The 14,009-nt window shown below is 40.1% G+C and overlaps 1 protein-coding gene across 2 annotated transcripts in view; it reads right to left on the reverse strand.

Annotated features, from left to right (window-relative positions):
• The window catches only part of DCBLD1 (discoidin, CUB and LCCL domain containing 1), a 40,040-nt gene that overhangs the window by 12,257 nt on the left and 13,774 nt on the right, over window positions 1-14,009 (reverse strand). For both annotated transcript variants that reach the window (XM_025207057.1, XM_025207058.1), the window contains exons 5-10: window positions 11,262-11,395; window positions 6,279-6,319; window positions 4,656-4,871; window positions 3,702-3,826; window positions 1,340-1,487; window positions 1,118-1,234 (exon numbers count right to left, since the gene is read on the reverse strand). In XM_025207057.1, the coding sequence (XP_025062842.1) occupies window positions 1,118-1,234; window positions 1,340-1,487; window positions 3,702-3,826; window positions 4,656-4,871; window positions 6,279-6,319; window positions 11,262-11,395 (781 nt within the window). The remainder of the gene's footprint in view (window positions 1-1,117; window positions 1,235-1,339; window positions 1,488-3,701; window positions 3,827-4,655; window positions 4,872-6,278; window positions 6,320-11,261; window positions 11,396-14,009) is intronic.

Below are 14,009 nucleotides of genomic sequence, written 5' to 3' on the forward strand. Positions count from 1 at the left end.
GGCTCGCGCCCGGCGAGGACGGGACCGGGAGCCGGCCCGCACACCTAGGTGCAGCACTTTGCATTTCTCCTTGTTAAATTGCATTCTATCATTTTCTGCCCTGAGTGAGTACCATCACTCCTTTTCACTGGATAAGGATGTGGGAGTTGATCTTCTGCAAAGATACCATTAGAACAGTGGTTATCAAACTTGTTAGACTCAAGGCACCCTTTGGAAGATGCCAGCACTTAGCTGTCACTTATGGCGCAGACAGAAGAGGCAACTCCCTGTTGCAACTCATAATGCTTTATAGGAAGTGCTATGAGTTGAAACAATCCCCTGGATCCAACAAAAGTTCGCTGTTGCGTCTGGGAGTTAGGCTTTCCAGCTGCTTGCTGAAGCCTGCAGCCTAGTCTCCATAGCAATGCCACCCTCCACTCCCAGCTGGGACACTTCAGAATGGGAGGGGGGAAAATGAAGCACAGGGAGCTTGCTCTTGGGGTTCCCCAGCCAGCACTGGAGAGTGGGGTGAGTGAATTGGAGCCTACCTAGGCCTTATTCCCATGGTGGAGGACTCCAATACACCTGCCCCACCCTCCAGAGCTGGCTGAAAAGACCCCAAACCTCTGCTCCCTTTCCCCACTCCCATCTGGAAAACAGCAACATACTAGGAGCGCCACAGACACTAGTTACAAAATGCACTCCATTATGAAGTGTGTTCATCTGAATCCCCATGCAATAAGGATTCAGATTTTTGCAGGATTGGGCCCTTTTAAACTAGTTTAAGAGCCTAAGTCTCAATATAAATATTAAACTGGAAAACATTTGACATGAAACATGTCTGAAAATAAACTGCACCTCTTTAACAACAGGCTAAAATACATTTCCAATTTACTTTTGAGCATGCCAAGGATCACAAAACACAAAAATTATCAGATATGCCTCCCCAAGGCAGTCAAATAAAATTAAAGCTTTTGAGGCACTATGCTTTATAAAGAAGTGAAGGGCACTTGTGCCCCACCTGACTTTGTGGAAAGTAATGAGAAGGTAATGGCTTGTTTTTGGGAAGTGTTGAACAAGGAGTGGACATGACAAGGTGATGGCATATTTTAGAGGGATTATACCATTATACTATTACCTAAGTTAGTTTCTTCTGATGGGACGGGTTCTGTGACGGTTCTATCTTCTTTTCCAATTGATGCATCTGTATTTTGACTTGGTCTTTGCCACATTGAATGAGTAAATGAGCTGTTCACTGTGAAAATAAAAGTGAAAACTGTTGAACTATGGCATCATCATGAAATTTGGGGGTCCACTGCCTCAGCAGGCTCAGATGCCAGAAGTACTGCTTACCCCATACCTTGCATTATTCGACAACCAATCAACTCCACCTTCAGGGCTATTCTTTGGTGCCAGGTCTGTGGAACCACCCGTACGTAACGGGCTACTATAGGAGGGATAAAATTATTACGTACAATGTCTCCAAAATTGGAGTTACCATGGAATACCTACAATACATAAAAAGTAAATAAGTAAGCACAATAAGTCTTACTAGCTGTATTTTAAAAGTTTGATTTCCCCTTGTTTCCCCCAATCTTCCAAATTTAAAGAGTGAGACTTGTCAACTCAAAAGTCATTTACAAATATGTCTAAAACCCATGTCATAATCTTAGGATTTTACAATAAGAATTTCAAAAGAAATACACATTTTACTACTTATGTTCACATTTTTCACTTAAATTCAGCATAAGGAAAGAAATAAGACTTCTCAGCTTCACTTTTGTTTCAGTTTGGATTTAACTTTCTAGCTAGTTCCCAGAATGCAGCAGTTACATTACAAATATTCATACCCAAATGCTTCTCCAGTCAAAAAAAACCAAATAAAATTGGTTTTACTGACAGCAAATAATGAAAATATTTTATATTTTGCAAAATAATTTTTCTTTAAAAAGACTTGAAGGAGTTTGACTGTCCCTTTCACTATACTTCCAATAAGTGATGATCTGTTGAGCCATTCTCAAAATGAAAATGAAAAACGCTTATTAGCTTAAATGAAAATCACATAAGGCAGCAATCCTCATAATGTTAGTTCGTTTGGCTTATGATTCATGGGCTCAGATCAAGTATAGCTTCTTTTAAGGGTTTTTTTGTTTTTTTAATTACAAGCCATGTGGATCAGTTGTAAACTGAGACTTTGCTTCATGTGGAATAAAAAAAAGCAAATCCCAAATACATTCAATCAACTCTTTAAATTGTGAAGAACTACCATGGTGGAAGAATGCAAAGCAGATCATTTTAAATATCTTAGTTTCATAATTCAGCCACTACTGTATTCATTTTTCAGTCTGCAGGCAAAAACCCTGTACCTCTAAGATATTAAATCCACATTGTGCAGTGAAGTAGAGAAAGATTGGGATTGTAAGTAGTGTCTTCAAAATCAGCTCTACTAGTCTTTAGAGAAAGTTTTTGGTTATATTGAAGATCAAAGACCACTTAGAACCTGATCCCTGAGACATGCTTCATAATTCCCTTTCAAAGTAATGGTCATAGTAACTATTAAGCCCTGGAGGATTGTCAAGGAAACTCAGTGTTGTTATACGAATGCAATCTTCTAACTCAGGCCGTCTTCATGAGAAACTGTCGCTAATTTGTCTATCAAAGCAATTTAAACCAAATATATTGAAAGCCACTGTAAAAACTCTTATTTTGCTTTACGAGTATTTATTTCATTTTAGTTAAATCAATTCCTGATACTTATGCTACAGGCTCCCAACATGCTTATTGTGGAGTAAACTGACTTTGTAGCATAAATGAAGCAGACACATAGTGACATAGCCTTACACCAGCATACATTGATCCTGTACATGTTAAAATTATACCTCAGGAAGTGGGGCATAACTTAACACAGGTGTAAATTATCCAGATGTCTTAATTAGTGGAATAGACACATGACCAATGTCATCCCTGGATAGCCCCTTTCCTCAGTACAAACCAGTTCCTCCAGTTTGTTCAGTCTCTGTGGTGCCTACTGTGGGCAGGCATTTTGGAAAAGCAGACCAAGTGTCTGCTCCCTACTACAGAGTACTTTTACTACCGAGTAAAGTGCAGAGTGATTGTTTTTCTTTAGTAACTGTGTTGTGTATCTATACCCTTAGATTTGTGATGGCAGAATTATCATGGTCAGGTAGGTGAAGGGGCATAATCCTTTTCTGACATGGCTGTGTCAACAGAAGGACATACTGTAGACAGGTCATGTTAGCAAACGTGCACTTTTATCCTCATGACTTGGTTTGCTTGTGTATATTTCTAGTTTAGTACAAAGTGTATTTTATGAATATACTACACCAACATTGCTATACTAATGAAGTACTCCTTTTGTAGGCATGGCATTAAGTTAAACTTTAACAGAGTGTGTCTAAGTAGTTTTCTGCACCAATTCAGTTTAGCTAAATGAGCTCCAAAGAAAAAAAAAAGAAAAGAAAAGAAAGAAATCACACCTTTAGTTTACCTGGTGTGACTGTTTAGACAAGCCAAGTAGATTAGTGGTAGAGGCTTGTATAGATTTGGTTAATCTTCAGCAGTGAAACTGCACTAATGTACTCTGCTGATGTAGTGGATCTTTTCTGACTGAAAATCTGTCCCTGAATGTCAAGTCATTTAAAGACATTTTTTCAAAAATTCCCTTTCTTTTGTGTTTTTGCTCCCCACACGTCTCCTTTTACCTTTTCTTCATTGCTCAGTATTCCCTTGTAAATCCTCCATTTTGAGTTGCTATTTTTATAATTCATTGTAAATGTCTTTACATAAAAGTCAGAATTCAGCAGAGTGGTTCCTGTAGTCCTAATCCCTTGAAACAGAAAAACAAAGTGTTCATGTATGAGCTTTTTTTCTAAAGGAACATTTCAAATGCAAATTCACATGTAAATACATTAAAAACAAATGAATGTTTCCATCTACAACAGCTATTTATTTTTCAGAGCAAATCTGGAGTTCTACACAGGTTAAGAAGTGGAAGGGAGAAGTCAGATTCATAAGTCAGTTTGAAATTCACAGTATAATTCTCTTTATATAAATAGATGCTACAGAATTTTAAAGGTAACCAGATCAATGACTCCAAAATGACAATAGCTTTTAGAGATTATGGCCCATCATGGCAGTCTTTAAAACTTTCCAAGTAACAGTAATTTACATTTTAAGACTATATGAATTGGCAACTGAAGTCCCTTTCATCCATATCATCATTTCAATTGCTCTGCCTTAGGTAATTCTTTTATGGATAAAATGAAGTGCATCATAAATAGTACCCAAGATGACATTTACAGTTTAATGGACACAATAGCTCAACTAATTACTGATTTTGCAAAATATTTTGCACAAAGGCACAGCATACTGTTTGTAGCTCACTGATATGATGCAGCATGAGGCAGGATAGCCCAGCCCAATCCAGTACTCCATGTACATCAAATACCTCATCACTGGCAAGTTGGGGGTCTTAATATCTAAACCACCAAACTGTGATAAAAGTATAGGATGCTTGATTGATTTTAATAAGCAAAGGAATAGACATGCTACATTTTGACATCATGCTATTTCCAGTAACTAACATACATGTCAGACGTACTTAATTTATAGCCCCAGCAGAAGAGCCACCCAGTGTTACTAAGTACACAACATACCTGTTATTCTCTTTTTCTCTCCCAGGTCTATTTCTAACCACTCCTGTTGGCTGCTGTGATTAGAAGCCCAAGACAACCCTCGCACTTGGAACCAAGCCTTGTCAGGAGACCAGCGAACAACTTCCCCAAATTCATTGATTTCTTCCCAGGAGGAGGACGCAGTAATATGGGTCTGGAAGAGGAATCCATCTTCCAGACTCAGAGATTTATTGCAGCCTAAGAATTCCATTACAGAGAGAAACAGAAGCATCAACTGACATTTTCCCAGCATATTCTATTTTAGGTCAATAATCTACCCAATTCTGTGCCCCTGCTCCCTACAATAATCAGCGCACATTATTCTTCTATCTATTTTACTCTTTCTGTCTCTCCTGCTACCATTCACTAGTCACTGTTTGCCAATAAATTCAGAGCAAGCAATCTAATATCAGATAATTATAGTCACCTTCCTGGCTTCTCACATAGACATGCACACACAATCACCTCTGACACTGGGCTTGTTTGCTATAATTTGTCTTTACCATTTTGCATTTGGCTTGTCGTTTCTCCAAAACTATAACACTTGTGTTCCAATGTATACTGATTTGTATCAGACCTACATTTTCAAGCTATTCCTTTGAAATCATGTTTTGACGTTTGCATTTGTCCGCTGTAAAGAATGATCTTTGGGAAACAGAAACATGCTCTCTGTGTGAGGGGGAGACGTTGTACTATAAATATCTCATTGTTCATACCACCAGTTAAAGTTTATTCAAATTAGCTGGGTTGAAGAGGGTTCTTGAGACTAGTTAAAAGAGGTGATACCACGGTGATAAATAGCTGCAAGTGAGCATTACTGTACTAGGGAACCAACAGAATTTCTACACATGCATATTCTCCATGAATACAAGCCAATGTACTGTAGTTTCAGTACTAGAAAACAGTGTAATATATGAAGTTAAAAGTCATTCCACAGCATTTCATGGGACTCATTATGTTTTACAGTTTTCATACACGTATAATGACTTCACCTAAAGAGATTAAAATATAATTCAGTAGTGGACCAAGATTTTTCCCTTGCTTTCACCATGTTCAAATGCAAATTTAAAACAAACAAAAAAAACAAAGAAAAACAAAAAAATCTTTAAAAGAAAGTTCTTCTATATAAATATAAAAGCAGAATTAAATATTATTTTATATTAGGGAAGGTCATAAAAAGCTTCTTTTCTATAATAGTGTGATATGAACCATTTTTATTTACCTATACACATACTTTCTCTTGTTGAAGCAATGAAGACAAAATACATTTAAGCATGCCTTGAAAAAAAATGCTTTCATATTTTGTCATCTTAAGGACAATGAAAACAAAAGCATTACTCCCCTGTCTTCCCCTAGCAGCACCAGAAATGTAATATCACAATTTCTTTGTTGTTGCTTCTCAACCACATGGATTTGTCCTATTCCTGGCTTTTTCTTTTCCACAATCACAAGCTTTAGATCCACTTTGACAACAGTCAGGCAGGAAGCTACTATCTTAAAAGTGTCTACATTATATGTAGTATGACATTTTTTAGGTTATTTTAGAATCTTTTACAAGGAAACAACTGTAAACTTGAATAGCTAAAATAAAGTAATTTTTCTTACCATTTGAGGTAAACAAAAATCGTTTGTCTGACAGTGAGCCACTATAAGAAAAAAAAAGAGGAAAAGATATAGTTGTTGAGCATTTCAGGAGCTCCTTATAACTAGCACAGGAAACACAGATTCATTGTGGGATAAAGTATTTTTGTTATACAACAAATCTTAATTTAAACGATAGCTAATATCTTTTGTTTGACAGCCTCCTTCTGTCAAAGAAACTTTTGTTTCTGCCATCTGACAAAATTCAGGTCTGGCCACAATGCTTGTGTTTTAAAATTATGGCCCGTCCCCCCAGACTGTTATCCTCATCATACATTCCTTCCCTCATCTGTTACCCAAAATCTTTATAGCTGATGGGCAATTTCTTGCAAATCCCATTCTCCATCCACTCCTCACAACTACGAAAGAAGTGCACATTTCTAAAGGCCACCCACCATACAGCCCCAAAATGCTTTGCTGCAATAAACAAGAGTTCTGTATCTAACAACGTGGCACCGTTCTAAACGTGAGACTGTTTCTTCTTTCACTTTCACCAACATAAATCAAGAAAACTCAGTAAAGTCACAATAGTTATTGTAATGTAAATCAAATCCCACCCAGTGAGTTAAACAACTGCTGCGACTAAATCACGCTTTGTTCTCATTTCTATAACTATGGCCAAACTGTATGCTCATAATGTGAAAAAACTGTGCTCTATCAAGGCTAAAAGCAAGGTGTATATAATAAGATTATAACATAGTTCCGCTATAACCAACTCTGAGGAACATCAATAGAAGCACCTGTTTCACTTTGAAGTCAGACAAGTTTGCTATCTTTCAGTCCTACTTCCTCTAACCTGAGATATTATAATATAAAACACAGACCAAAAGTTAACTTTGCTCAACTCCACAAAGATATACATCATACACAGCAAGTGGAAAATAGCCAAGATGTTCAAAAGTGCCTACTAATTTTGATTGCTCAACCAAATCCTCTGAAAATTGGTTTAATTTAAAATGAAAGAGCAGTTTGCAGTTCCTGAAAATCTGTTCCCTTCACTATGTCTCAAGTTATATACCCCAAATCAATAGTCCTATCTGAAAAATCATGGTTAGTGTGTTATGCTTTAAAATAACTTTTGCACTAATGGGACAACCCCTAGTGGTTGCTATAAAATTGCAGAACAATATTTCCTTATTTCTATTCTCTAGACTAGTAGCAACCTATAGATTAATTTGTTTGAGAACAAAGCTGTAGAAAATTAGGGAGAGAAAGGGAAACTGACCCCAGATAAGGACCAATAAAAGCACTAGTTCTTTTGTCCACCTTCTAGATATGAGAAAGACCTAGAATTTCCAGAAAGTATTAAGATGGTTTAGCCATGATCAACTGTTGTTTGGTTAACATTTTTTGTAGGTCATTAAAAGGCTAATTCGTAATAACTCATCTTTTTCATGATGCAATTGGTAGTATTTCTGCCATGACTTTCAGACCAAAATGAAATTTGTGCTATTATGTAGATGTCCATTTCCTTATTAGCCTTAAGAAAGCTTTCTAGCAGACAGCGACTGCGATAAAGGTGTACGGAGGAATCCACTTTACAGATACTTGTACAAACATATTCTGTTCCACTGAGGAATTTTACATTAAAAATTAATATTAGAGTCAGATTCAAGGGAAGTTTTGTAAACAATGCAGTTTAAACCAAAATCTCAAACTTTCCAATTAATGAACAATTGTAATTTCTGTTTTCAGAGAATACTATTTTTGCATGGAAAGAGGTTCAGAGAGCCTCACAACCCAGCTCTGGTAGCAAAGTTAAGCCCACATGTTTATACTTGAATATCAGAACTGCCCAATAAATCTGAATCCTGGCCACTATATCTTCATTTTATAGTACTTATGTCTAAGTCCAAAGACAGATCGTGAAAACTGCAAATCACAGATAACAGAAGCATAACAAATATACTAAAAAATGAAGCCAGAGAGGCCAAGGTCAGGTCTGGAATGCTGGTAAGTGAGCAATTCATAACTTAAATGTCTGTATAATAATGTGATAGTTAGGGGCTCAACGCACATAAGCAGCAGCATTTGATGAGGTCAATTTCAGATCAAGTCACTAAATGAAATATATATTTAATACAGAAATCCAGTATAAATGAGTTTTTATTCAAAGTATCGTTAGCTTTTATTTAAAGGGGATTTTTAAGTTAATAAAAATACTATTGTCTGTATGCCAAAGAGATTTTTCACAGGACTGACAGTTTCAAGGAATTTTATTCCAGTGCCCGTGTATTCCAAGGACAGAAAAGCTATTCAGAGCTACTAATGTGCATTATAAAACCTCTTTTAAAGGTTGAAATAGGCTGGTTGCTCACTAAATTATGCCCATTATCTTTTTCTTGGAAAACACTCAGTTTACTCATGCTTTGAAATACCTGTCTTAGATGGGAAGGGGCTCCCATGGTTTCTGACCTCAGTTCCAGCTCTCTGTGGAAGCTATTCCACTGCTCCCTAGCCATGTTATCCAATGAATGTTAAATGCAAGGTGCATAAAAGTCACAAAATCAGGTACCAGAAATAGGGGCATAACTAGGGAGGGTTGGGGGGCTATAGCCACCCCAAAATTCACTGTAACCCACTTGTAGCCACCCCTCCCAGCACCATCCATGTCCAAGCACCCTGCACCTCCACCCTGGGCCACTGCTGCCTACCCAGTGCAGCTGAGTTCACCCCGCTCCTGCCTGCAGAGGGGTGGCACTCCTCACCCAGCCCATGGGGCCTGTGTCCCACCTTTGTCTGGGTAAGGAAGAAAGGACATACTGTGTGGATAACATCCTTTTATGGATAACATGGATAAAACACATGTTTAAAGTGGGTATTGTTAAACAACAAATGTTTGGCCAGAAAATGTATATTGCAGCACCCAACTCGATTTTCTGTCTAGCCCACTTCAGCCCCCCGCACCAGGAAGAAGCTGGTGCCACCTCTGACCAGAAATCAGGGCTCGCTTCCTTATAGGTAGGGATTTACTCAATTTGCAATTTTGCGGAAATAGCAAAAACTGGGCATTGTCTGTGAAATCAGGCAATGTCCATGAAATCAGTGAATCCTGGGACATCATTCTCCCATTGTACTCGGCCTTGGTGAGACCGCAGCCGGAGTACTGCATCCAGTTTTGGGCTCTGCAATTCAAAAAGGATGTGGAAAAGCTTGAGAGGGCGCAGAGGAGAGCCACGCGCATGATCAGAGGTCAGGATAACAGACCTTATGATGAGAGGCTGAGAGCCATGGGACTCTTCAGCCTCGAAAAGCACAGGCTCAGGGGTGATCTGGTGGCCACCTATAAATTTATCAGGGGTGACCACCTGGATCTGGGGGAACGTCTGTTCACCAGAGCACCCCAAGGGATGACAAGATCGAATGGTCACAAACTCCTCTGCGACCATTTCAGGCTGGATATAAGGAAGAACTTCTTTACTGTCCGAGCCACCAAGGTTTGGAATAGACTGCCGCTGGAGGTGGGTCAAGCACCTACTTTGAATGCCTTCAAGACACTTTTGGATGTTTATCTTGTTGGGATCCTATGATCCCAGCTGACTTCCTGCCCTGGGGCAGGGGGCTGGACTCGATGATCCTCCAGGGTCCCTTCCAGCCCTAATGTCTATGAAATCTATGAAAGAGAAAAAAAAAAACTTACTAAAAATAAAATGCTGGTTCCCCAGAGGGAGCCAGCAGTCCTCATGACTGCTGCGGTCCAGCTGCGTAGCCCATTGGGGGAAAGATGGGGGTTGGTGGGGAAGAGGGCTGTCAGCATGACAGGGAATTGGCAAGATGGTTGCCACCTCCACCCCTAGCTGCTGACTGGCTGAGAGGGCTGCCTGTTGTGTGGCCCCACCCCTCTCCATCAGTCAGTGGGGTGGGGCTGCATGATGGACAGCCTTCTTGGCCAATCAGCAGCTCAGGACAGGGCCACTGGAGCCCCTTGGCTAGAGGCATGGGGGGGGGGAGGTGAGCGCCACGATAAGCCTGCAAAAATGGCAGCTGGCTCCACAATCTTCCTGCCAAATTGGCTGCTTGCTTCCTCGGTTTGAATAGGTCCCTACTTAGAGGGACCCATCTCAATGAACCATGCTCTTTTGGCTTGCTCTTCTGGCCCCACATTTCTTCTCCTTTTTGTTACCTAACATGTCCACTTCAAGAGAAGGGCTGGAGGGTGCCCTGGACAATACTGAGCCATGTCCTGGTGGGTACAGCATTTGCTGAGAAGTGGGAGACATAAATTTAAACCATCTTAAGTGAGAGAAGCCTAGAACCTGGGTCCTTCCACTTACTTGGCTAGTACGCTAACCACTGTACTTCTGGGTTAAAAGACAGGAGAGTTCTCTTCCTTCTCCATCCTATTCCAGTACAGGTGGATATAGAAAATATCATTTGGGTAAATGCAATCACTCCTCAGCCCTCCAAAAAAAACTCCAAATACCCACAATCAAACACAGCACAGCTTGATGTAAATTGAAATTTGTAGTAATTAAAGCATGTAAGACATGAAACATTCTGCTTCAGTGTTTGGCTCAGAACTAAGGTCAATTGAATAACAGTATCAAAAATCTCACAACACTGTGTAGGGGTTTAGGTTGTAGCCGTGTTGGTCTAAGGACATAGGCAAACAAGGTTCCTTGGGTGAATTTGATATCTTTTATTAGACCAACCCAAATAGTTGGAGAATAGTTATTAAGCAAGCTTTCGGGTTCAAAAACCCTTCGTCAGGCTAAGAAAGTTTCAGCAGTTGGTGTGTGCTCTTCCTGGATGGAATACAACACTGTGTATGCATCTTTTACATGTTAGCTATCAATACTGTGCTGAACACCAACACATTCAGAAAGGAGAACATTGGAAAGAATTGCTGAAGTGTTGTCCCATTAGTTTTGGGGTTTTTTTTCCAGATACAGCTGGATGATTATGTCACCAGCTCAACTTTCAGAGGCAAACCTCCATGAGACTTACTCTTGTGAAAGAATGCCGTTGGCTAGAATTCCTTCATATCGACTTATTCCCTTCTGCTGAATGACACTGATCTGGCCACCTAGCTCATCTGTAATAATTCCTGCATGTATGGCCGATTTGCACAACAAGGAGGTCTGAAATGCAGAAATCTGGGGTCAAACAAACTGCAAAATCTAGCAAGTTACTTATACTTTTTAATCACAAATGCATGAAAGCTAAAGATCATAAAATCCTGGAAAGGCAAAAAACATTAAGGATGGCTTAGAACTAAACACTTCCCAACAGCCAAATTCTTCAGGAGAAACAGGTGAACACTTTGTTCCTACAGAAGTTACTTCAGGATTATCTAACAAAGAAATATCCCAGGGGGAAGGATGGGCCAGTGGTAAACGTGCAAGCCTTCAACCTAGGAGACCTAGCTTCAATTCTCTACTCCAGTGGTTCTCAATTTTTGGTACCTTACGTAACCCCTGCCGATTGATGTGGCAAAAGTGAAACTGGAAGTTCCACCGTAGCACTTTCAGTTTCACCACTGTGAGCTCAGTCCCACTTTTTCCACCACGGACCGGGGCAAAGCAGCCTGCATGGGGCCTCCCTCCCTATCCCCTGGCACACAGACGCTGGGGAGTGAAAGCCTCGGTGCACTGGACATTGCGGGAAGGGTGGCGGATGGAACTTGTGGCCCAAGCAGGCAACGACCAAAATGCAGCACCTGTGTACCCCCTGCCTGTGTCTTGGGTACACCCAGGGGTATGCCTACCATGGGTTGAGAAACACTGCTCTACTCTGCTGCCAACTCCTTCAAAATTTTAAGAGAGTCCCTTGCATTGGCACAGCTAGGATTTTGAAAAGGGGGTGCAGATGGTAAGGCACTTCATCACAAATGACCCAGCACATTTTCTCCAGTTGAAGAGAAACCAGATGCTTTACTAATATGCTAGGGGGCTAGTACTATACAAATACAGCTATTGGAATGTGCACTGATTTGCCACATGATATATAACATTTAAAAAAACATAACAAACAAGGCAAAAAATAGTATAAAAGATTTTATAGTTAACTGTACAGTTGTCATTTAGATATATAAAACAAAATTCAGCATCCCTGAGCATCTTGACAGTGACTCCAATACTTCTCTGTCAGTCATTTCTACTCTTGGGTTAGTATTACCACACCTGAGTAAAGGTTTTTAGTTAGAACTAAAAAGAATCTTTAGGGCTATGAAATACAAGAGAGACTACCAGGAACGGCTAACAGACAGAAAAATTGCAAAAGAAAGGGCAAGTTGAAGAGTAGAACATCAAGACCATAAAAAGGATAGAGGGTTATTAACACATGTGGAATGGAGAGAGATTAGCAAGAATCCGGGCGATGGCAATGAGCTATGAAGTCAATCAACTTTGTCAGCACTGCCTAAACAGAAATGTGGCTGCCCCTCCCAGGCCATTGGTTTTAAAGCTTGGGTGGAGCAGGAATCAAAGGGGAGTGCAACTGCATCATTGTACCCAATTGGGGTCTGCCCCATATCCCTTAGGGTGCCTGTACACAAGTGTGGAGGCTGCTCTGAAGCACTGCAATTACAGTGCACTGAGGCAGACTCAACTGAGTGGTAATTGCTGCATTCCAGCCAGCTTTCCTGTCCTGTGTATCAGCATCCTCCTGCTCCAAAATGGCAGCAGGGGCTGTTGAACTAAAGCTTGTTGAATGAGCTTTAGTTCGTACCCCCGCCACCATTTTGAAGTGTGGGGACGTTGATACGTAAGACACTGCAGTGCTTTAATTAGGGTGGCTCTTGCAGCCACCCTAATTAAGGTGCCATCTCCCACCCCCGAAGCATGTGTAAAAGTGCCCTTGGTTTCTCCCTCCGTAGGACCAATGTAGGAAGTGTGCTCAGTGCAACAAGTAACAGCAGGTTACTTGTACTCTGCAATTTGCTTAACACCCTTGATACCAACATTCTGTTGCTATGACAGAAACAACATGAATGAACAGTAAGAATTAATGCTCTATTCCTCCCACAGAAGGAAAAAAGAAAAGTTAATTTAACTGCTATAATTGGGGGGAGGAACAATCAAAAGTACTGCGTGGATTTGTTTTCACTGAATTTAGACATTCAGATTATTTGTGTCAGTTTCTTACTCTGGACAATGTCTACAACAGGGACATCCAGCAGTTCAAGTCCATCATTGTTAACAATACTGGGAGCCCTATTATACACTGGCTGCCATTGACAATTCAAGTACCATGTCAGTTATACCAGAATTAATGGGTACTGTACTTCATGCCAGCAACCCACTTACACAAGAACTCCCAATGTTATTAACATCTGAAGACCTCAACCATTACTAGCAGCATTAGGAACAAAACCCTAGCACAGGCAAGATATGAGTGAGATCATGCTGTTGGCTACTTTTAGTTTCTCATCACCAGGTGTGGGACCTTTTTCGTGGGCTTCACTGCAACTTTGTTGTTGATGTTCATGTCATTTCATCAGTCAATGTCATTTCAATTTTACAGTATAGAGCAATGCTTGAACAATTGCTGAGTAGCTTACACATATACTGCCTTTTCAAAAACTCAATTATTGATACATTTGTGAAGAGAAGTGACACTATGTATTATGTTCAGGCTTATCTGGATATAAAATGGAGGGATTAGAAAGATTTCACAGGGAGAAGGTTCCAGTAACATGTGGCAGCTGGAAGGCAGGACAGGGTATGGCACAATATATAGCTAAATCTAATCACT

This window comes from Alligator sinensis, unplaced genomic scaffold (assembly GCF_000455745.1).
Source record: "Alligator sinensis unplaced genomic scaffold, ASM45574v1 scaffold38_1, whole genome shotgun sequence".
Taxonomy (NCBI): domain Eukaryota; kingdom Metazoa; phylum Chordata; order Crocodylia; family Alligatoridae; genus Alligator; species Alligator sinensis.